Source organism: Clinocottus analis, unplaced genomic scaffold (assembly GCF_023055335.1).
Source record: "Clinocottus analis isolate CAN_PGR_092001 unplaced genomic scaffold, fCliAna1.0.p SCAF_1, whole genome shotgun sequence".
NCBI lineage: Eukaryota > Metazoa > Chordata > Actinopteri > Perciformes > Cottidae > Clinocottus > Clinocottus analis.
In genome coordinates, this window is record NW_027175820.1 from 2,582,804 (window position 1) to 2,605,951 (window position 23,148).

The 23,148-nt window shown below is 44.9% G+C and overlaps 1 protein-coding gene across 1 annotated transcript in view; it reads right to left on the bottom strand.

Annotated features, from left to right (window-relative positions):
- Window positions 1–20,334, bottom strand: part of igf1rb (insulin-like growth factor 1b receptor) — a 40,627-nt gene extending 20,293 nt beyond the window's left edge. Inside the window, exons 1-2 of the mRNA XM_068576686.1 lie at window positions 19,368–20,334; window positions 12,463–13,029 (exon numbers count right to left, since the gene is read on the bottom strand). Coding sequence (XP_068432787.1) covers window positions 12,463–13,029; window positions 19,368–19,458 — 658 coding nt within the window. The 5' untranslated portion in view covers window positions 19,459–20,334. The remainder of the gene's footprint in view (window positions 1–12,462; window positions 13,030–19,367) is intronic.
- Between the last annotated feature and the right edge of the window lie 2,814 nt (window positions 20,335–23,148).

Sequence of the window (23,148 nt, forward strand, 5' to 3'; positions counted from 1 at the left end):
GACAGACACACAGTTGCGCGCTGCAGGCTTTAGCAGTGTGTACTACTCAGCAGCGCGGGCACAACAATACCAGGCAGAGGCAGATGTCTAGACTGATGACAGCAGAGTTGATTCAAAAACACCGATAGAGATCTATTGGCTTCAATTCCGACAGCGCAGATGGGGAAATTCAACGGTTACTGCAATTTAGAAGTGTAAAATTTAAATTCAACCGACGTTTTGGCATTTTGAATAACCTCAGTCGTTGCCATGTCAAAGACCGTTCTGCTCGTCTCAATGAAACAATAGTTATTCATATGGGAGCCACGTTTCCTCCTACATGGTATGACTAGATTTATTTTTTGTTAAATATATCAAAATACTGATGAAACAGGATATTACTAGGATCAAAAACCATCAAGATGGAGTTTAAACGTGTGGTTTTGAGCTCTATGAATTATTTAATTTGATCAGGATGTTAGATGGAAATGTCTGTCGTCGATAACGGGATCATAAAGTTTTTTTTTTTCCTCCATTAATTGTGTTGCCCTGGTGACAAAGATTGCCAGGAACCGGCCCTCTGGGGCTCCCTGGACTTCCTGTCGGATTTGGTTTTGTAATTACTCTCGCCGATACGACGAGTCGGTACCGTCACGTCTAAAGAGACTAACATGTTCTCAACATAATTAATAATTAAACACTGGTCATGTACTTTGCACAATTGTAGAAAATTATATTCAGCAGCACTTTTTTTGCCTTACGTTAATATCAAAAACTCTCTTTTTAAGATTAGTTTGAAATCCAATTTTTTTTTATTTCTCAATATTTTAGAAAATTGAGAAAAGAGGGTCTATAATTATCCATGTAGTGCACACCATTTTTAAATATTGGCATTACCTTTTTAAAAAGACTGATTACACATATAGGTCAGAGGTCCTACAATACAATCAATTACTTCTTTATTGATTACCATATCCATAAAATATATTTTAGATCTTTTGTTTTTGAAGTTTTTTTTTACAATTTAAATTATATGAATTTAATTTACCGCACAAAGGAACATGGAATTTAAATTATCCTTAATACGGGTATTAAACAAATCTTTTTTCTTATCAGTCACAACAATTTTTTTGTCTTTTTTTGTCTTTTTAAAATCGTCCACAGAGCCGTTAAAAAAAAATAACATGTCCAGGCCGTAATGCGCCGGGCGGCTGTGCATCCACAGCAGTACTCTGAACACATTGAGCAATAACCGCTCACCGCTACCAAATAAAAACACCTGCAAAACATTAACGTGCAACTACTGATCGCAGTGATCAAAAGCATATTGATCGGCACCGGTCCGTTCACCAGCATGCAGGCTCGTTCATTGTACGACAGCTTCAGAACTGAAATGGGTCTAAAACCTCCATTCAGCGTTTATTTAAGGATATGATTCGGTGTTTTGTTTTCTTTCTTCCCCTCAGAACACAACATGCAAGATGCCTGCTTGTATTACCGGGGTTCACGTCTGTTGCGCAACTCTATCTTCTACCACTATGAACATGTCAACTTATTATCCCAGATACATGATTATTCGTTATTATTCGAGCAAATAGTTCTACTAAACGTGACGAGCTTCTTAGAGCCAGAGTATTGATTATTCCCCGTCCTTTTAGTTTTTAAGATGTAGGCGTATTTAAACCCATTACACTTAAAAAAAACAACAACAACATCATATTCAGTTGCGGTCGCAGACTTGCTCCAAGGCCTCAAGTCTATTAAAATGACATGGCAGCTCTGTGATGGACTTGCAACCTGTCCAGGATGAACCTTAGACTGTCGCCGACTGTCAGCTGGGATCAACTCCGTCCCCCCCGATGGATAAGCAGCTATCGCTAACACATGGATGTTCCCAAACTCTCCACACACACCCTTCCATTGAATTCCTGTACGCGGAATCGGGGGAAATGAACAGGACCAGTACAGTCCTTCCCCTCGGACCGAACAAGAAGTTGATGATGTACAGAAAACACAACAATATAGCTGTGTTTCCAGTCTCGTACAAAGCCGGTTCTGTTACGGCCTCGGAGTCCGTCAGTGTGTAGGTTCAGTCAGTGAATCTGTCATTCAGAAAACCAGTCAGTCAGTAGTGTGTGTGTGTGTGTGTGTGTGTCACTTTGTCTCGCCTACAGGCCGATTCTCGCCTCGGCAGAACAAAGATCTCCATTATTTCAGTCCATTCACATCCCTCCATGGCTGGCCAGAAGTGTCCTGCTCACCTCCTGAGCCTCGCAGCGCATGACACCAGGACATCGCCAAAACCTGCCGGTCGGTCCGTTCGAGCGATCAAACGCATTAGACAGCCGCTGGACGCCACAACAACATGCAAGTCGACGTGTTTGCGTTTGGGCTGCCTGGTACTTTTGTTTTTTTAAATCTAGATGTGCTGACTCTGAGTCAGCTTCACTGGGTCCTGCCTGATTAAATTAATAAATGAATCACGAACAACAGGGTTTACCCCAGTCCAAAAGGGAATTTGCTGCACGTTCATTTGGGCACAAAGGCGGACGCTGCTGCCGTGAAGTGCCCTGCTGTATAGCGCAGGTAAAGAGCTGCAGTTTGCACAGCGTTGCTGACAAGAATATCAAACGCCCGGCTGGATCTCCCTTCCCTTCCAAAGTGCGAGGAGACGTCCCGCGGGAGCTGAGTGGTCCAACGCTTTTCCTGTTGATAATTACAGTCTGCTCTAAGTGGGGAAAACACTAATGCGAGGTGAAGCCATCTTTCCCGTGTAAGTGACGAGAAAGCTGCACTCTTTCTGGCTCGCTCTCTCAATGAAGGGGGGGTGTGTTCACACGGCGCTACCCACCACCTCGTAATTACACCAAGACGGACTGCAGGCTCATGAGACCGAGGACCAGATCTCATTGGTATGCTTGCCGAGTCATGTTTCGCAGCATAAAATACAGGTCAATATACCTGTAGCGCGCGATGGCCTCGAGCGGTGACTCCCAACCGGGTGACCAGCACCCCCAAGAGGTGCTTGGAAAGATTGTACTTATTTAATGTAATAGAAACTGATATTTGAATAAAAAAAGATGCATCTACAGATAGACCAGGCCACAGAAAATTTGGTTCTTGATATTACTGTTAAAGTCAAAGTTTCGGAAAATCCATGACGTATGGGGAAAAAAAACAACCTGCAAGTGTATCTGGCATTTCGCCACAGTGTACTGGGGAGAACATGAATTACAAACCAGTAAGTACAGTTTTGAAAGCTTATCACAGAAGGACAGAAGACAACAGTTTATTCCCCTTCATGGCAGGATTGTACAACAGCGCTGTCCGTTATCGCCTCATCATTATCTTCTAGTCAAAGCAAATGAAACAACGTCGGGGGAAACACTTCGTCTGAGCGACTCAAACAACGGGGGCGGCCGTTGGCCTTGTGCAACTTGTTGGGAACGCACATCCGTCCGATCATTTGACACTACAAGAAAACGACAGACAAAAAGAAATTCTTGGCATCCCAGGGGCTGCCCCCCTCTTTCTTCTTCCCCCCACAGAGGTCAGGACAATAACATGGTGGGTGTGGTTCCCAGGGGAGCTATCGCGCTAGCTTGTTTCCTGATACCGCCGGCGCCGAGAGAAGTTCAGAATAAAGATAAGGACAAACTTCACATATGGCTCCGTTACCAGAACGACAAAGAGAGGTGTCGAAAACAACAATGGACACGATAAGAATACCTGACTGTTATTATTGTAATACTATTTGATCTTTCAAAAGACAGTGCACTAAAAAAAAAACCTGCCTCGAAGGCTCTCTCTGTCCACACCCATGGGTAACACATAGCTCGGTGTTGGAGAATAAGGAGGAGCTTAAAAGAAATCCAGTTAACAAGGAGACGATCTCAACTTTCTGACGAATGCCTTGGATCGCCGCTGTTTTCAGTAAACACAGATGATGCTCTCTGCCATCACGAGTGATTCCACATTCGCACCAAAAAAAGCAGGAGCTGCAGCTCAGAACTGCGATAGGACTACAACCAATCCAAAGCAAAAATTATTCATAAACATAAGATCCTTAATTGGGCGATGCCTTTTTTGACGCTGCAATGACGCAAGTAACTGGAGTTCATAATGAAACAAGGCAATGTTACAGTGACTCTCTCCAAATATCGTTTTCTGTTCAGGAGAGAAAGGACATGGCACTGAGCCCAGGTTTCCATATCAACAGTCACCATACCTGACAGTCTCTGGTTTTATTTTCACTTGGACTGGCTCCCTCTTTGTTGTATCAGGTTGTTGTTGTTGGATTTTAACACATTCATTGCTCTGCACAGGTTGGTTTAACCTTCATCAGTCCACTTGTGTTTATTTAATTAGTGGGTGCATAGAGCTGTTTTTCCAGAGATTCAACATCTGCGGGATGTCAATCTTGATGATTCCTAATTTTGTTGACTTCAGGCAGACCCACAGAGGCACACACACATACACACACTGACACACAGGCCCACACACTCTTTGTGATTGTGTGTTTACTTGGAAGAAGAAGGGGGGGGGGGGAATCCCCAGGAATTGGATGAAGGAGCTCGAATATGAGAGTCCCATTCACCTTGAGAAAGCCTGGCCTGGTTGGCTGCGCTGATGATCTACACAATATCTGTCTGGCAGCGTTAATAGCGTGTCGGGGAAACTTGTCACGGCCAGAATCCACGGCCCAGATGCGTTTACACGCCAGCGCCGCTTGCTTTGATAAGCGTAGGCTCTCAAACCGAGACTTTTCTGATGCGTTACCTCGTTTGAGGACGCCGATGTGCGTGAACTTCTGACCAAACTAATCAGAGGTGCAACTGAAACGACAATCAGTGAAACAATGCTGTGTTTAGGTTGTTATGATGGTCACATTTTAATTTGACATCTCAAGAGTGGAGAACAAACAATGTTCCTGCACAGCAAGATAAGTAAATACATTCTTGTGGGTTTTTTTTTTTTTTAGCTAAGTTCACATTGACTGACAGTTATGACTCCCTGGCTTATAGCTTTCATGACCTCACATAAAACTAAATTATTCTGCTTTTCTATTTGTTCAAACAAATGGACACCGCTCGCACATCCGTACACTTGATATCCTAAATAAATAATACCGGTAATTGATATTCAACTGTCTTTGCTGACGTGTTAAGCTCGCGAACGTTATGAGCATCTTACTTACACCTTACTCTCCAAAGTGGTCTGCGTTTTTTTGGCTTTGGAAGGCGTAAAGTACGACACTGCTCGTAAGCTGCGAGGGTATCTGCTGTCGGACCGTGCACGCCGCCGGGAGCTCGCCGGGCCTCCTGAGCCTAGCAACGCTTGCGAACAAAATATTGGACAGCGGCCGTTCTAGCGAGGGGATTAGTGAAAGGTCAAATGCGGCAGGAATGCTGGCAAGCAGCGTCCCGTCACGTGTGCGTTGAGAAGATGCCCGGCATTGTCACGGCTATCCATTTGTGTCTGTGTGTGCGTGTGCGTGTGTGTACACAAAGTGGCCGTAAAGCCTCCCGGCCCATCCTACTTTTTCCCCAAATCCCCACCTCCAAAAAAAGAACAGAATCATCAATAAATACAATATGATGTATAAACAGTTTGTGTTTTTGTCACACCCTGACAAATACAGACGAACGATAAGCACATCACATACGACGTAGACTGCCTTGCCGGGTTTTTATTCGCTTTCTTCATTCGTCGTAATCCTACTGTGATCGCAACAGAGCGAAATGATGGGAAATGAGTCTTCACAACAAAACATAAAACTATTGCAACCGGCCTCAAAATCCACAAACAAGAGCCTCATCTCGGTCCTTGGTCACGGCTCATCCCGATCCGACGGTGTTAACAGAGCACAATTAAAGGCCACATAATTACAGTAGGCACTTCAACACAGCCAAACCAGTAATGTTCTCTTCCAGGAATTCCAGGGATGGGTGTGACTGTTCACTAAAAGTAGGCATGGATGTGCCTGGTTTACAAAGCCGTCCCTATAATTACCGGCCCTGACAGCCTCCGGGTTCTGGGTCAGGGTACAGGGGTGCGCGACCAGTCGCGCACCATCAAGTGTTGGGTTTTTTGTCGTTTTTCCCACGGCCAATAACTGCTTTTAGAATATCTGCTGTGAGTGAAAACAATTCAAACTGTTAATACAACTCCCAAAAGGGTATCTTGATGGATGTTACCTAGCGTAAATATCCATTTTACTGATTGCTTACAAGAAGAGTGGGTCTGAAGGGCAGTTTCCTCAAATAATTCAAAGACATATGACTTATTTTAGAAGGTGTGACGAGCCGTTTCAAAGCCTACATTCAAACCAAAAGTTGTGGCAAGAAAGGTGAAAAATTTATGAGCATAACATCGATTGTTTTGCATAATTCACTTTCGGTTCGCATCCTTTTTACCTCACAACGTCTTGCAGGTGTCACTCTCACAAAGAGTGCCCTACAGATGAGGACATTAAATGACTGACAAAATATTTTGATAATTGAATCGTTTGATTAAAACGATTTGAAAATCGTGACGTGGCCCACGCTTCTCAAATGTGAAGATTTTCCCTTTCTTTCCAAAAGTTGGACAAAACAATACTTTTAATGAAATCATCCTGGACTCTGGGAAGAATTTGTTGCCCTCCCTGCTGTTTTACTGACAAAAAAATTAAGTGATTATTGAAATAAATAAATTGAAATTCAACACATAAAAAAGTTGTTTAAAATGGTCTATTAGCTTCTTTAGCTCTTAGCATGCTATAACAGAGAACTGCCCTAAGAGACGTCCCCATGCTAGAAATGTCACGTGTTATTTTCTGTTAAATACATGCAGTTGTACACGCCTTATAAAAAAGCTTTGTTGTGAAAGGAAAGGACACGCTGACGAGGTTTAAACGATAACTTGACCGTGGGTAACGCAGACTTTTTGGACAGCTATAAGTTGAGTAAGCGCATTGCCTGCATTGGTCCTTAGTAGCATCTCTGCCGTAGACGTGAAGGGAAGAGTGAGCATTTGCTCAATCCCTTTCATAACAGGGATACATAGGGTGGCGACCACGTGGCTCCACGCCAGCTGCATCAATCCCTGAAATGACTAGCGTGTGCAGATCGACTGAGTGAGTGGGTGGGTGTCTGTACTTAGCGCATGATCGTATAGAGCTAATCATAGCCGAGATTAGACAGACTTCAGCCGTAAGCGCTCGGCCACTCAAGTCAGATTGTCTGGATAACATGACATCACTGCTAGCAGGAGCTGGGCTTTCCTCGCTGCGATTTCCTCCCATCTAAATCCCTCCAACCCTCTCCACTGTTTCCTTAAATAATGAATACACCACATACTGCCAAACCCAAGACCCACTGCTCATTTATGTAGTTGCTTTGCATGCTCGTCACTACGTACTTATTCTTTGATATAGGTCCTCCTTCACTCTTTCAATACCTTTACCACCCCTTTTAAGATCTACTTTATCCATCCTTTCATTCCTATTTTTGGTAACATCCAATAATTCCGCAAACAGATGCACGGACAGTTTGATTTTGTTGGTTTGATAATCAGAATGACCTTAAAGCTAGCTAGCTAGCTAGCCAGCTGCTACATGAGTAAAAACTTAACATGAACACTGCTTCAGCCACACACACAAGGCACACCGCTATCTCCAGAAAACCCGCCAATAACAGCACAGTTCTACTCGCCAGTAGTAGCCAATCACAGCACAGTGGGGGCGGGACAAAGCAGGAACGAATGTGTGAGAATTAACGCGTGTGTAATTTGAATATTCAGCAACATATTTGGGTAAACTTAGACATGTTACGTCATTGCCAAGTTGCCTTCCTACCCACAATGCAACCGGCACTTCCTGTACGTTTTTTGAAAAAACATTTGCCTCCATTACGGAGGCAGCGTATCGTCTGAGTTGATGTGTTCAAAGCAGCAAAGAGACTCAATTGAATTTGTGGCAATGCTTTAAATCGCCTTGCCCTAATGTTGAGGTCACTGCGCACGACACCGACATGATATCAGACCCTCACTTCAGACGAGCCACTCATGGAGGAAAACAGGAAAAAGTGATGAGGGAGACTCACTCGCTCCTGTTATGTGATCGCCTTCAGCTCTCTTTCTCACACACACACACACACACACACACACACACACACAGCTAATAGTGGGTCGCCTGCGCCGCCCGCATGTCAGCTAATGTACAGTTTCACTGATGCCGTGGCAACGTGGTCAGCATTTTAATTAGAACTGGAAAAATCGCCCATTTGTTATCCTATACGCCGAGATTTACCGATTTACTGCGGTGTCTTAAACACCATTAATTGTTTTTTAGAACATAAGTGATGAAGCACTAAGCTCGTCACTGTTGAACCAGCGCACCGGAGGAGACTTAAGGTCAAAACTATAAATCTGTTGCAACATTCATCGTGATCTTTTTCAATTTTGAGTTCGCACAGATCACAGTTTTTACATCCAAGGGGTAACTGTAAGGAGACGCCGTTAATTAGCAAATTACATGGTTCACTGACTCCAGCCAAAAGTTTTGTATTTTCCCCTCGGGCCCTCTACTCGCCCCGACTTGCTCACCAAAAGAAAAGCCTAATTTTTGTTGTTGTTGTGACATTTTAGGCAGAGTTGCCTGGTAGTGGAGGTAAAGAGGTGGCCCTGTGTAGTGCTGTGTCTTGTTACCACAAGAGGTTGCATGAGTCCAAAACTTTCAAAGAGGCATAAACTTTAGAAATGTGTTGCCATACTTGATGTGTGTCTTAACTGGCAACGCCTCAATGTGTAATCCCTTCAGCCAGGGGTTAACAAAAGACACAAAAAATAAAAAAAAAATCCTTCCAGTAAATCCCAGAAGACCTACTTTGTACTTTAATGACGTGCTTTCATCTCCTCAGACCAAACAAAGCACCGGAAAAACATCCCCCATGCTGCTCAATGAGAGAGCGTGTGTGTTGTGTGTTAGAGAGAGAGAGAGAGAGAGAGAGAGAGAGAGAGAGAGAGAAGAGAGTATGTGTGTGTGTTTTTGTTTCCCAGTATGCACGGACATTGCTCTTCTTTGGAAAAAGCCTGTGAGTTATGAACGAGACAAAACACCCAAACCAGATTCCCCCCAAAAAACAAATGAGGGAAGTAAACATGGGAGAATGTAGGCCCCCCCCCCTCCCCCCTCCCACCGCGACAAAAAAAAACAAAAAAACTCCACTTTCCCAGGGAAGGAAAACAGGCTTTGAACCCTCTTTTCCTTGTAACAGTTTTATGAATGAGTTCCGGCTGAAAGAAGGTCCTTTATAGTAACTCAATGAAAACACTTTCCCCCTTCCGTCATTTATTGATCTGGTGAATGGCCGGGGTCTGGAAATAAAGCGCCTCCACAATACAAAGATGACTCTCATGCCGGCACGGCAGAGGGCCTGTGAGCCAGGCACACACTCCAACAACTGATCCCAGATAAGATTACTGAAGCTCGATACGGCGACGGTATCGGCGGAGACGTCACATTGTTCTTCTTCCGTCGCGTTGCGCCGACACCGGGACAAACAGACAGGCTTCGAGCAGCTTCGGGGCTCCAACGCTCGGGGTATTGTGAAGCATACAACTGATGGGGAATGAGCGCTGTTTGGTCAGCCAGCCTATCGGCCTTCCTCTTTTCTTTTTTTTTGTAATGAAGCCTGGTTTTAGCACCACCAGACTTCTCCAATAAAATGCTCAATAAATAGCACAACAACACAGCCTCTGCAGTGGTGCTCGTGTTGCTTTCTGATCAATGCTGCTTGAAAAGGCAGCGGCAGCAGCAAATGATTTGCCCCGGCCGACGCACTCCCTCAAGAGCAGCCCCCCCCCCCCCCCCCCACCTCCTCCTGGTTGATGTGAGCTGCTTTTTGCATCTTCGCCGGGTAGTTTCTCCATTGGATCTATTTTTAGTCCGCTTAAATCGACTGAACCTAAAAGTGTCGACGGGTTCGGACAGGAAGATGCCAACTGAACACAGAGCGCACCAGCGTGTCATCCGTCCAGTCAGTCTGAGGACAGGCTGCCAAAAATCACTGTTCATTTTCTGTATTACAGGTAAAGGAGGGCGAGTCGAGGCGTGAGGGCGTCTTGTAGTCTCATTTAGCTACTTGTTAGCAACTGCATTCGCGCGGTATTTCCTTTACTTATTTTATATACTGTATGACCAAAAAATATCGTCTTTGAGGGCGAGGGAACCGGTCGTGCAAAAAAAAAAGAAGCTAACTTTTATTTTATACCCGACCCCGTGAAGGCGGCGCCAGGTGCGAGCGTTGTCGCGCCGAGACTTTGCAAGTTATTTCAAGGAGCTTATCAAACGTGACCGATTTAGGAAAGACGGACGACTTCTTTTGAAATACTTTAAGCTTAAAATCTACATTTGATGATGTAATTTGCAGCCAAATCAAATTGCTCACAAGATAGGCAACCCTAGTTTCTTTATCATGCTTGACTTTTTCCAGGGCTTGTATAACGGCAGTAAAATATTTCATAAAATTGAGACTTTACAGTATACGTCATCTGCGGAGGCCCTGCAAGTAATAACTAAACTAAACTCACTCCCGGGTATTGAGACTCATTCCTGCAGCGCTAGGTGGCCCCCGACATTTTAGTATAGTAGTTAGTTTAGTGACTGTGGTAAAGTCACTAAGCAGTAGTAGTTATAGTAGCTAGCAACAGCAGCAGATGGCGTAGGAGTTGAGGAGGTAGTAAGAGAAACAGTAGAAGCAGCAGCAGCTGTCACACTAGCACTGGTAATAGAAGTATTACGACTAGCCAAGGCATTTAGTTGTTGGCTATTTAAAAAAAAAAAAATCCAAATCTATTTCCCAACCTTCACAACCCTGACTCTAAAAAAACAACATGTTTTGGTCTCGTCTCGACAGAGTGGAGACAGAAAGATGTCCCTGTACTCTCTTTGCAGAGCCGTTACACATGACCTCCTTACTACATCCTTGTTTATGTCGACAAGTGCCTCCATGTCGATACGTCATCATCAGAACAAGCCGATAAGATCCCACACAATATAAACATACTGATCAACTTCCACCTCCAACTTGTTGTCGCGTGTATAATGTTCACGATGGATACAAATGGTCACATGAATGAGCAAAATGAGTATTTAAATTGCGTCTGTCTGGATGTTGTCGAGGCGGCAGGCAAAAAGGACGGACGTGTCAATGTCAAGGTACAACTTTAGATTGGCTTTATGTTCAGCGGTGGAATGCAACGTGTATGAACGAATTGGAGGTGTAGGAGTATCTTAATGTCATGTAACTTTAGACGTAACAACATTTCTGAGGCAAATATTGTACTTTACATTTGTGTTCCAGCTTTAGTTACTAGTTGAAATGGGCCACCATCCTGCATAGTGAGTACTTTTGACGCAAATGCTTTTACATCAGTGCGTTTGTGAATGCAGGACATTCACTTAACAGAGTAATTTAACACAGTGGTATTTACTTTAACTAATAGAAGAGGTCTAATGGACTCTCTCTCTCTCTATAGTGTTTTCTTGCTGACATGAGAAATGACAAACTGCACAGAGCTCTGCTGCTCCACCTCCCTCATCCATCCACCCAACACGTCTTCCTCCAATGAGACTCCTCCACCATCCATCCTTTCTCTCTCAGCGCGATGCCCACACTCTGCCACTCCCGACGACTCAGCTGGTTGGCGTTGGGACGACGGGGACGGCGTGCGTCTGTACTGCGCAGTTGCGCACATGCAAGTGATCCGGGACCGGTCCCGCAACCGTTCCATGTCACAAGACCGAAAACATCAACATGCTGAGTCCGCAGTCACCCGGGGGAAACAACTCGGCACACAGACACACACGCACACACACACACACAGTCAGCCAAAACACGTTGTCTGAAACGAGTCATCTAAAACGCTGCAGTCGTAAACACAAAATGGTTCAGGTTCAAACCCATTGCGCCCTGGAAGGGTTTTGATTAAACTCGAGACGCTTTGATTCAGTTTGTATTGCAGGCAGATCTGGATTGAACTCGTATGGAACAGACACGAGACACCCGAATATCTGAGCGACTGCCTGAGTATGTGAGTAAACAGAGGTTGTCATTTGACGGCCAGTAGTTGCTCTTGTCAGAAAAACTCGCACGGCGGGCGATATGGGGGCCGAGACTCGCACACTCCGCCGATACCTCCGTTTAGCTCTTGGATAAACACCTGAGATATATTACAGCAAAATCATGCATAGCAACAGCCCCCCTCCTGCTTTCCTGCTTCCCCGCAGCCAAAACACAACAGCCAGAGCAGTTAAAGTGACAGGTAGCAGGCCACAGCTGGAGGCACAGAGCCGTTCATTACACTCCCAAATTCACATCCGTGCAAATCAGGCCAAAGGCTCGACTCTCTGCGCGTTCAATTTGCAATGCAAATCCCCAGCAAGCAATTGCGAGCGTGCATGCATGTGTGTGTGTGTGTGTGTGTGTCAGCCGGCGTTACCTTTCTGGCAGTGATTGGAATTCCAGCAGCGGTAGTTGTAGTTGTTGTTGAACATGGTCTTCCTGCACTGGGGGTTGTTCTCCATGATGCCCGGGCAGACGTCGCTGCACTCCTTGGACTGCTTGTTCCCGGCGATGTAATTGTTGAACTCGGCGTCCAGGATGAGCGACCAGTCGATGGAGTCCAGGTAGCAGAGCTCGGGGTTCTTCTCGATGCGGATGGCGCCGCGCGTGATGTTCCTCAGGTTGTACAGGCCGATGTCCTTCAGGCTGGTCATCTCGAAGATCACCAGCGCGTAGTTGTAGAAGAGGTTGCGGCCGCGTATGACGGCGAGGTTGGGGAACAGCGTGCTCAGGCTGTCCAGGCCGGACACGCGGAACAGCAGCAGGTAGTCGGTGATCATGGTCAGCTTGGGGAAGCTCAGCGAGCGGAAGAGGTCCTGGTGGACGTTGTTGTTGTTCTTGTCACCGATGAGGAGGATCTGCAGGTAGCCCTCCACCACCGTGCAGTTCTCCAGGCGCCGGAACTCGGTGATGTCGTTCCCGATGTCGATGCTGGGGCCGCAGACTGCGGGGGGAGGAGGACAAAACAAAAACTGGTAATGCATCAAATTCAGCAATAACCTAAACCTCGTTTGCTCGATTGTTAATCATTTCTGGGCCTTCATTCGAGGCTCTCCACGGGAATCAAAACAGTTTCATCATCACATTATTGTCGAAATCAAAGGCTGAACAATTACACAAGAACACATTCTTGCAAATGATCTGGATATTTCATCATTTATTTACACACTCCCATGCAATAAATGGCTGTTGAAACGGAGCAATTAACAAAACAATGTCCTCTAATTCAACTGGTAATGTTTATAAAAGAGATGCTTGTTTGTGCATTTCCTAAATATTGACGGTACACTTGAGGCTGCGCGGTTGTTGACACAACATGTTTGCCTGGCAGTTCTCGTTCTCAATGCCGTCTTGACATGGCGTGACAAAGTAAACACGCGAGTCGGGTTCTATTCAACAGGTATTCATACGCAGTCACGTTTACATTGCAGTGGCTCTTGTGTCCACTCTCGTCACAGCGCTCCTCTTTTGTGATTGAGCCGTTAAAGCACAATGACCATCAAAAGGCATAGAAACTATTCCGCTATCAAAGACGCTGTCTTTTGAGAGAAATGTAGACGCTCTAGTTTGATCAAATACAGCGTATGTGACAAAACAACTTGTTGAACGAAGGATCAAATGAATCACGGGAGACGTTTGGCGAGCAAGTCATCATTGTACATGAAACACGGGGTCGACACTCTCGGTAACAACTCTGCTGAAATGCTAAAAATGCTAACGTGCTGGTATCATGCGGACCACGTTCACCTGTCTTTTTAGCTTGTTAGCTTGTTGCTTATTATCACTGGATTCAAAGTGCAGCTGAGGGGAATGTCAGTAGTTTTGCAGTTGTATGCACAAACAAAACAAAAAATAAGATTTATACGTATATTTAAGAAGTGGACATAGTCATCGTGACTTCCACCATTGGTTTGCGGAGGGCCGTTTTAAAACCTTGAGTTCACCTAAACAGGACCTTTTGTAGGAAAACCCCAACCCCAATGGGGGTAAAGTCATAAGACGTGTGCTAAATATCAGGACAACATATCCAGGAGTTACAAATCCATTTCACTCGGATGTCAACCTCGTGGTCATGAGGGGGGGAAATCACCGAAGCCAGGAGGATTTCTCCTCTGGGGGCCATGAACGTATGCTTGAAATGGCGATCGATCCGGTAGCCGTTTTGAATTTCCGCCTGGACTAAAAGCTGTGAAGCGACCGACGTTGCCATCCTTTAAAAAAAACGCTGCTAACATGGATTAAAAACAGCAGCTGCAAGAGCAATGTAGCGATCCCTCCTGGAAATGTATCCGCCAGGAGCCGTCTGTGCATACACTGTGATCTGGTGAATTGATTAATTTAATGCAGAAGTGAATATGTTCGGGCTTTTGATCAAAGGGCGGACAACAAAGGACAGTTGTCTGCTCTTTGATGTGAGCAAATTGTAAAAACGTGTATTTATTCAATTTCATGTTCAGGGCAAAATAGTGTTGTTTACATTTGTTTTTAGCCATATGAGCAGCACTTGTTTTGTTTTTCTTCTGGAACAACCAGTCGACTCTTATTCTATTTAGACAAAGAAATACTTTGATCCAAAAGTCGCACAAAGCAAAGTAGAAAAAAAACAAAGAAGATACTGCTCTGAATCCAAATCCGGACCAGAAGAAGTTTGGAAGAGGGGGGAGTCAGGTCAGTGATGGTGATGGTTGTGAGAGTGTTATTTAGGGGGTACATCGCTTAAAAAAGGTTGAGAACCACTGCGCTAAACAATACTTGGCCCGAAGCCCCAGCAGCACCCACAGAAACATGGAGGCCATTATCGCACATCAGTGTGAGGATTCAGACTTCAAAAGCTGGTGGGAAGTGAGTCATGGAAAACTCACGCCGAGCAGCTCACAGGTAGTCACACCAGTACTTTAAAACCGGTCTATAAAGTTTTACTGTGCCATGGTGACGCAGAGGGGTTTGGGAGAGACGGTGCATGACAAGCAAACATGTAATTGTTTTCCTAATTACTACATTTGTATAAATAAACAGTCGGCCTGGTGTTGCATGTTAAATGAGTGCTAGATTTTTTGTTTTTTTTTCAGAGGCGAAACCTGGATGTAGAGCAATGTGCCGATGGCGATAAATATTCCCACACTAGATGTCAGAGAGAAGGGGTGTCGCATCTCTGTATAATCAAAGGAAATATGTTGCAGGGATGCAGGGAACCCTGCAAGGATGAGGTCCCACAAAGGTTACTCGTCGTACTGGTTCCTTCGACAAAAACACAAATGCATTTGTATTTTCAGGTGAAAAAAAAACATGCTTATTAAACGGGTTTTACATTTCTGCCAATAGATCCACCTAAATGCCTCTAGTTGCCCTTTAAAGGAGCAGAAAGACAAGTTAAAAAGTACAAGCAAACGTCTTAACGCAGATTATTATAAAACAGTATTTCTGATACCAGAATCTGTCGTGCCCCAAAGCATACGCGCCAATTCTTCAGAAACCGTACCGGTACTGAGGTGGAACAATCTTTAATTACCAAAAGAACACTCTGAACCCTTCTGCTGGCAATGAAAATGTTTCACCCCAAGCTATCTTCTTCACGTGGTTTTACAGCAAAGCACAACATGGTACTGAAAACAGGTCTTACCAGTTACACACACCAATCACCATTTAATATTCTTAGTTGTCTCAATTTTAGCCGAATTCTTTTATTACTGAAAAGTACTTTATTAATCTCCAAGGAGAATTTTTTTTTTTTTTTTTTTACTGATTCAGAATATACGTACATTTACATAATATATATTAGATCTTTAGGTTGTGCAGCTCAAAGGGTCTAAACCTGTCCACTAAACAGCAGTTACACACAAAAGAGGCAACTAGGATTGTATGACATCACCTCAATGCAAGTTGCAGGTATGAAATAAAACAAATAAAACTCCAGAGTGTGTGCAAGTAACACCTGTCCAATAGAGATCAGTCAACTTGTTGATGAGGGAGGTCAAATTCCAGACAACTTTTGTGCCACTTTGTACTTTTCCATTTGGGGAACTTAATGACATGCTCAGAAATATATTGTACTTTATAAACATTGCTATTAGGGAAGTTACCAACCGTATGCTGATTTCTAAGAACGTGGTCTATGATCGCAAATGACAATTGTTAAACGTGCAGGTTTTATTTAAATGTGTATAATGTGGAGTCTGGGGTTGTGTACACTTTCAAATTGAATGTCCTTACAGTGAGCGCTACATTTTAGACCTAGTTTGCTTGGATTTAAAAACAAGCTTTGTGATCAGATCCTGCAAAGTGCAATGTTAATGTGACATCCCTACATTACATTACACATATCCTCCAGTTCAATGCCACCAACTGGCTCCAACTGGTGGTACCCCTTGGTCTTTTTCAAGCAGATATATGTAAACGCCTACAGAAAGTAGCGACCGACGCTGAGAAAAAAAAAGAATAAACAGAAGCAGCAAAAAAACACAAAAAGAAAGGTGGGTTAATTTTTAAGATTGTTCTATAATTCTTGTTCCCAAAAAAAATGTTTAAATGTCCACAATCAACCTTTCCTACACAACCTTTCCTACGGTCGACCTCCATCACAACCCCAGTTGTGACAGGAGTTTCAAAGCACACTGGAGCTGTGGTAAAAATGTGATGAAGCCCAATCGCCTTTCTTTGCATTTGGCATTTAAAAAAAAAAAAAATCGGGCATAATTTAGTTCTCGCATAAAAACAGAGAGCTGTCATCATTTTCGACCAAAACGGCTGAGAGCTCTCGGTCTTCTTTTTTTTCTCTCTCACTCTCTCTGTGAGCCATTATGAAATGCCTCTGGTGTGATTCAAGGCAGGCAGGCAGTGCGCTGGTATGCCCTTTATGTCTTCCTCTATAATCTACTCGTCAGTTCACACTGTCAGCAGCCTTCAGCGAGCTGCATACCTGTTAATACAATCCGGGCCTGGGAGACGACGCGCCGACTGGCGGCATAACGCCACCGCAGCCGGGGCGCTTTCACCCTCGGTGGCCCCTGCTGGCCGATGCCAGCATGCCTCCCTCCCTCCCAGTCTTTCGTGGGAAACTGCTCCTAAACCACGCTTGTGACGACGCCAAACAAAAGTGTCAGATCAAAAGTTTACACCTTGCACTCGGCTAAGCGAGAATACCGCTGGCAGGTGTAGCGGCTTAATAACTCCCCCTCTCCTTTCTCACTGACACATTTCTAAACAGCTGAGTACACAGGCCTATCTCTGCAGCTTCGATGAGCCTCCAGATCACATATTTGCTTTTGATAATGTTTTCTCCCCCCCAACCCCGACTGCAGCACCGAGACAATCGGAGGAAATCCACGAGAAGTCCAACAAGACCGAGAAATGGGAAGCAACTTCGCCCCTCCGAGCTGCCGCTTCATACATCGCCACTAGCACGCAGCGAGTCTGTTTACTCCTCATTTCTCCATCCTGTTGGTGACAGATTACCCCGAAGGAGAGGGGGAGTATTCGTAAATACTTCCACACATGAGAGGCGAGGTGAGAAGAAAAAGATCCCCCTTGACAGATACAACTCGATTGGTTCCTCTGAAAAAGGCAGCGACTGCAGCGGAACAGAGCTGACCCCGGTTTACCCGAACCCTCTAGTCCCAGCTGATACAGCAAACCAGCGGGAATGCTTGAGAGTTTGGCCACACAAGGAACCTTTAGACACGCACACATACACACACACAGTAGGGGTTTGATGGGAGAACCTATCTGCTTCTTCCAGGTTTGTCCTGTAACCACTAGGAGGTGGGGTGAACAGTAAACCCCATGACACACAGTTCACAAGCTTCTCACTCTTTCCAATCAACAGAACTTAGTCTGTTTTGCGTGCCTCGGCTGGTTCTATTTTAAAACCCTGGTTCAAACCCCCCCCACACCCCCTTAACATCCACCTCTTTCACGATGAATGAAACGCATCAGGGAAGTTTCCAGTTAAACGGAAAACATGGGAAAACATTTGAATAATTCTTTACATTTTTAGGAAATAAAAAATAAGCTTTAAAACTTGTTGGATTTTACAGTTTACCAGCTGAGGAGAAGTTGTGAGCTTCAATAAAAGTGCACCTCAAAAGTACTGATGGTTTACTTCAATGGATTATCGCTGAACTGCAATCTCTGACCTCAGTATGTGGTTGACATCACTCGGCTGAGGGGGAGGATGTTGCAGCAGCCTGGTATTCGCGAAAATATTTCCAATGTCAGGGTATCCCCGAGTAAAAAGCCGGGAGTATTAAGTTATGAGTATTAAATTAGACGCTCAAACACACAAACTGACAATCACTGTTGTTTTGCGTTCACTCCGTTTCCATCTACTTTGTCTCATCGGAAACCTTGGAAAGGTTCATAATTTATGACTAAAAATAAACTGAACCTTTACCTACTTGGTACACCAAATAAAGAGAGACCTCCTGCTCCAGACAACGACCCAGACAGAAACATTGTCTGCGTGTGCCTGTGGATGGGGACGTCTGATCTAACAGAGCGTACGCGGGGGGAATTGCAGAGGTTCTTGACCCCGGGGTCGCAGAACCGTTTTGGATGTGGGAGGAAGACGAGCCAAACCCAACTCGATTACCTACCCTTCCTTTAAATTCTCAAACCCTAAGGAGAACACAGATGCCATCCCCTTATTGATTATTCTAACTCACCAACGTTGAGTGTGAGTCAAAGTTGACATCCTCTCTCACACTCACACACACTCATTTTCTATGGTGTGTCTCAAAAAACAAGTTACAATATTACAGCCAGACTTTCTACAGTTTACATAAGCGTCTTTGTGTATCTAGAAAAATATTATAAAAGTTTGAATTATTATTATTATCACAGAATAACCACTTCTTTGCACATATTTAAATGCCCCCAACTAGAATGAAATGATGGTTGTATAAATGCGCAGTAGACTTAATGCCAATTAAAAAAACAACTCTTATGAACAAATTAAGTTGCATGACCCCAAGTTGGGACGTAAAGCATTATTGACAATACTCATCTTTCTGATTATTTTCTCCACAAATGCAGAAGTGTAATGCATTGCCGCCTCTATTTACAACGTGCACTCTCACCGCGGTGCGCATAGTAAAGCATGGTGGTTGTTGTTGCTGCTGCTTCGTGTAACGAAAGCCAACCTTCTTCCCCACATTGGAGAGGCGGCGGCGGCTCGTGGAAAGAGCAACAACCCCCCCCCCCCCCCCCCCCCCCAGTGTGTGTGTGTGTGTGTGTGTGTGTGTGTGTGTGTGTTTTGTGTGTGTGTGTAGTAGTAGCATTACTTACTCTCTGCGGTGGCGGGCCGGAGGCAGGACGACAGACCCAGCATCAGACCCCAAAACAAGGTCAAGCGGCTCCTTTCCGTTCGAGACCTCATTCCTGGACGTGTAAATCCTCCCAAACCCTGCGAATAAATACGTCGAGGGGGAAGGAGACGTGAACAAAACCTGCTCAGAATTATTAAAAAAGCTTCTTCTTCTTTTGTTGTTGTTGTAATGCTTGTATTTTAAATCTCCAGCCAGTACCGTTGTAGCCGTTAGCCGGCTAATGGAGCTAATAGCTCGTAAGGACAGGCTAGCGGGAGAGAGAGAGCCTCCTCGCGTCCAAACAAAACAAAACAAACACACACAAAAAAAAATCACCGATTTATTCCTCTGGCAAGAAAATACGCATTCATAGTTCGGTTTTTATTCCCGCCCGAAACAACGCCGCACCGGTGTGTCTAATGAAACCAATGCGGTGAAACCGGCGGCGGGGACCCCCGTGTGATCCGCATCTTCACGCTCCATGTCTGGAGGAAAAACGTTCAACGTCCCGCTGCTGGAGAATTCCTCGGGAATTCGAGTCAAACCCTCTTCCTCCTCCTCCTCCTTCCCTAAAACTGGGATGGAAAGAGACTGTCTGTGGCGCACAGTAACATGTTAAATTGATGCGCAGCCTCCTTGTGTGAACGACACGACGTTTCTTCCGAAATATCCAGGATAAAATCTAGTTTCAGACCGCAGCCTCCTTCTCCTCCTCCTCCTCCTCCTCCTCCTCTTCAGCCGCTCATCATGCACACACGCACCGCGTTGTTGTGGTCGGAGTAATTCGCCTTCATATCAGCGGAAAAATTCGATTATTTGACCCTATTGCCTGGGCTCGGGTCAAGTCCTCTGGTTTATGCAAAGGCCTCCGTCGATAGATGGCTTGAGCGTCGTTAGACAGATTAATGTACAGGTACGTACGCGCTCTCCTTCGATCCGTCTGCAGTCTGCCGTGTTCGCTGTAAACACGGCGCCCTGCGCAGAGATCGTCTCTGTTTGCAAAGATGAATCACTCCTCACTCTCTGCCCCCCACCCGCCTTCCAAGTCTGGGAAAGTGGGCGTCGCTCCGACTGCAGTTTGGCGACTGTCAGAGACCAGTTTCCATAGTGACTGGTCTGGTACTAACAATACATATTTTTTAACGATATTAATATTGATATTAACAAGAGGACGCCACATGTTGTTACTCGTCATTGTCATTTACACATTTCCAAAAGGACCACTTCACAAACGCCGATTTGGCTTGAACATTCACACCAGACAATGAGGTCTTTTCTGTATTTTTATGCGGGCCTTTATTAATCTACGAGTAGCCCATACATACACATCTTTTTTCTTCTTCTCAGTTTAGCCGAATGCGTTACTTTTTACACTGCTTCGCAAAAGTCCACGTCCCCCCATGACAGATCGAAAACGGAGGCAGAGTGAGACTTCACACTCAGCCTTCTCCTCTCTGGTCGCCGCCGGAGCGACTCCGTTTACGACGCGGCGGGAAGCAAATCCGGGATGCCGATCCAGGATCAGGGTTGTTTTGCTGCTCATAAACACGCAGCAGCGGAGGGCTGCCTATACAAAGATCGTGTCTGTCTGCACCACCTGTAATTACACTCTTGAATCCACGCAGTCACAGCTGTGTCTCTATATCCACGGTGTTATAAGCCTGTCATTCATAGCGTACGTGCGCAAATATCACTCGCGTCGTCATATTCACGTATTGCGTTCAAGTGTCTGTGTTATGTCTGTCTTTTTTTGGTTATCCAGACAATAACATTATTAGTGGCCATGGTTGTTTTTATATTATGACGTTACATTAGGCTTTTTAACTGAGTTTAATGGAGTGGAATATCAATCATGTAATAGTCTAATTTACTACCCCAAAAAAAGTCTCTTTGATTTTAATCCCCATGCCTTGTAACATCCTATCACAAAATCCATCACAGTAGTCATGTGTTTTGGAGCTTGCTTGGTAGCAACTCATGCAAAAACATTCGGCTCTGGGTTTTCACTGGAAAGGCACCGAAATGCCGCCATCTTGAGGGAAGAAGACCCAACTGCAAGCTTCAAATCTACAGTCCAAAAAAATCAGAAGCGGGATGGGGTAAAAGCTCAATTTGCTGAAGCAAACTATATTAACGCATTCCTTCTGAAGGCATACGATGTATGGTAGGAAAAATATGAATTATTTTTGTCTTTGCATATGTTGTTATTAAGGGAGGTCACAGTGGCTTGTAGATAGAACAACCCTGAAGGTGTTGAAGCTCTGTCAGAGCCACAGACCCAACAGTCAACCTTGGCCTTGCGTGGCCTCCTGAGCGCCAAAAGCATCCACGTAACTGAGAGGCAAAATAATGTCACACTGTCGATTGCAAGCTGCATATAAAGGGAGACTGTTGGCTGCCCAGTTCGTCATGGAATTTAAAACAACTCACCAACACCAACTCATCCCACTTTGCTTGAGACACGGACAGGTATAGTCGCTAGGCGCTTCTGAGATTCACGGGACCGGGGCCGGCAGCTCACGATGCTGCGAGAGAAGTAGACAGTTAACAAAAACCCGCCCACAGAAGAGTCCTCTAACAGTTTTGATTATCCCCGTAAATACAGACGGCTTTCATCACTTCACAGAGCAGTGGCACATTATTCGACCGCCGCACATTACCTCAGCTCTGGCAGACCCACACTCGGCATCCGTCACAATCCGACAATTAGCACTGAATGGAGGAAGACAAAAGAAAATGCACATTAAAAACTGAAGTGAATATCGGTGGCCACCCAAGAGTCCAGCATACAGTGAGTCACCCTCTAACAAGTGCTCACTGTACCAACATGACCTCCCTGTGCCAGAGAATGTTGTGCCTGTCCACTTGCATTTGTTAAGTCCCCATTAAAGTCCCCATGAAGGCAGCCGGCGGGCCCACCTACCTCGACTGTCCCGGTGGAATCCATTCTCGCATTGCACTCATGTGGAAATAAGCCTGTTTACCACCAACGGGTCACACATGCTAATGAGCGTCTGTTTGTTTTCCACTGTGCTCATGCAGGAGGAAGGGAATTTAGAGGGGAAATAATAGATGATATGCAGACAACAGCCCGGGTGGCTTTGCTGCACTAATGATGAAAAACGTACAACAGAGAATGAATGGATATGAAATCAGAACAGGAAATGCGGTACAGCGGTTTGGATGTCACTGGGTTCTGATCACGCAGATGTGTGGGGTGTCAGCTGGTCTGGTTTGGTGGTGGAGGTGTGGTGGTTGTGGCTCCATAATCCCCCAGGTGGACTGAGAATAGACCCAAAGATAACCCAATGAGATTCGCCTCAGAAACCCCCGTCTGATAGGTAAGGTAATGATACCTAATGATACCTACAGTAATGTCGAATTAGGTTGTGGACACCATAAACTGTAGATCCCATTCTGATTACCAAGCATTCAATCATCAGTAGCCCTTTTGTATCTTCTGTGGAAAATGTGTCTGTGGAAAACGCTCATCCAAACAATGTCACACTCAACACTGTGCTTGCTCAGGTCCTGATCAATACACCTGCCATGATGTACGGTATATAAACACCCAAGCTGTGTCAGAAACACTTCAGAATAGGCCTACAATTTGTTTCAAGGTATAAAAAAACACCAGACTTTAACAGTCGGCATCCTGCAGCCCCCATCTACAAAAGGTCTCGAACAGCTCAAATGCATTATAATGTTAACATGTTGTATGTTTCTATTCTTACTCATTATACCCTGAAATAACTCAGGGA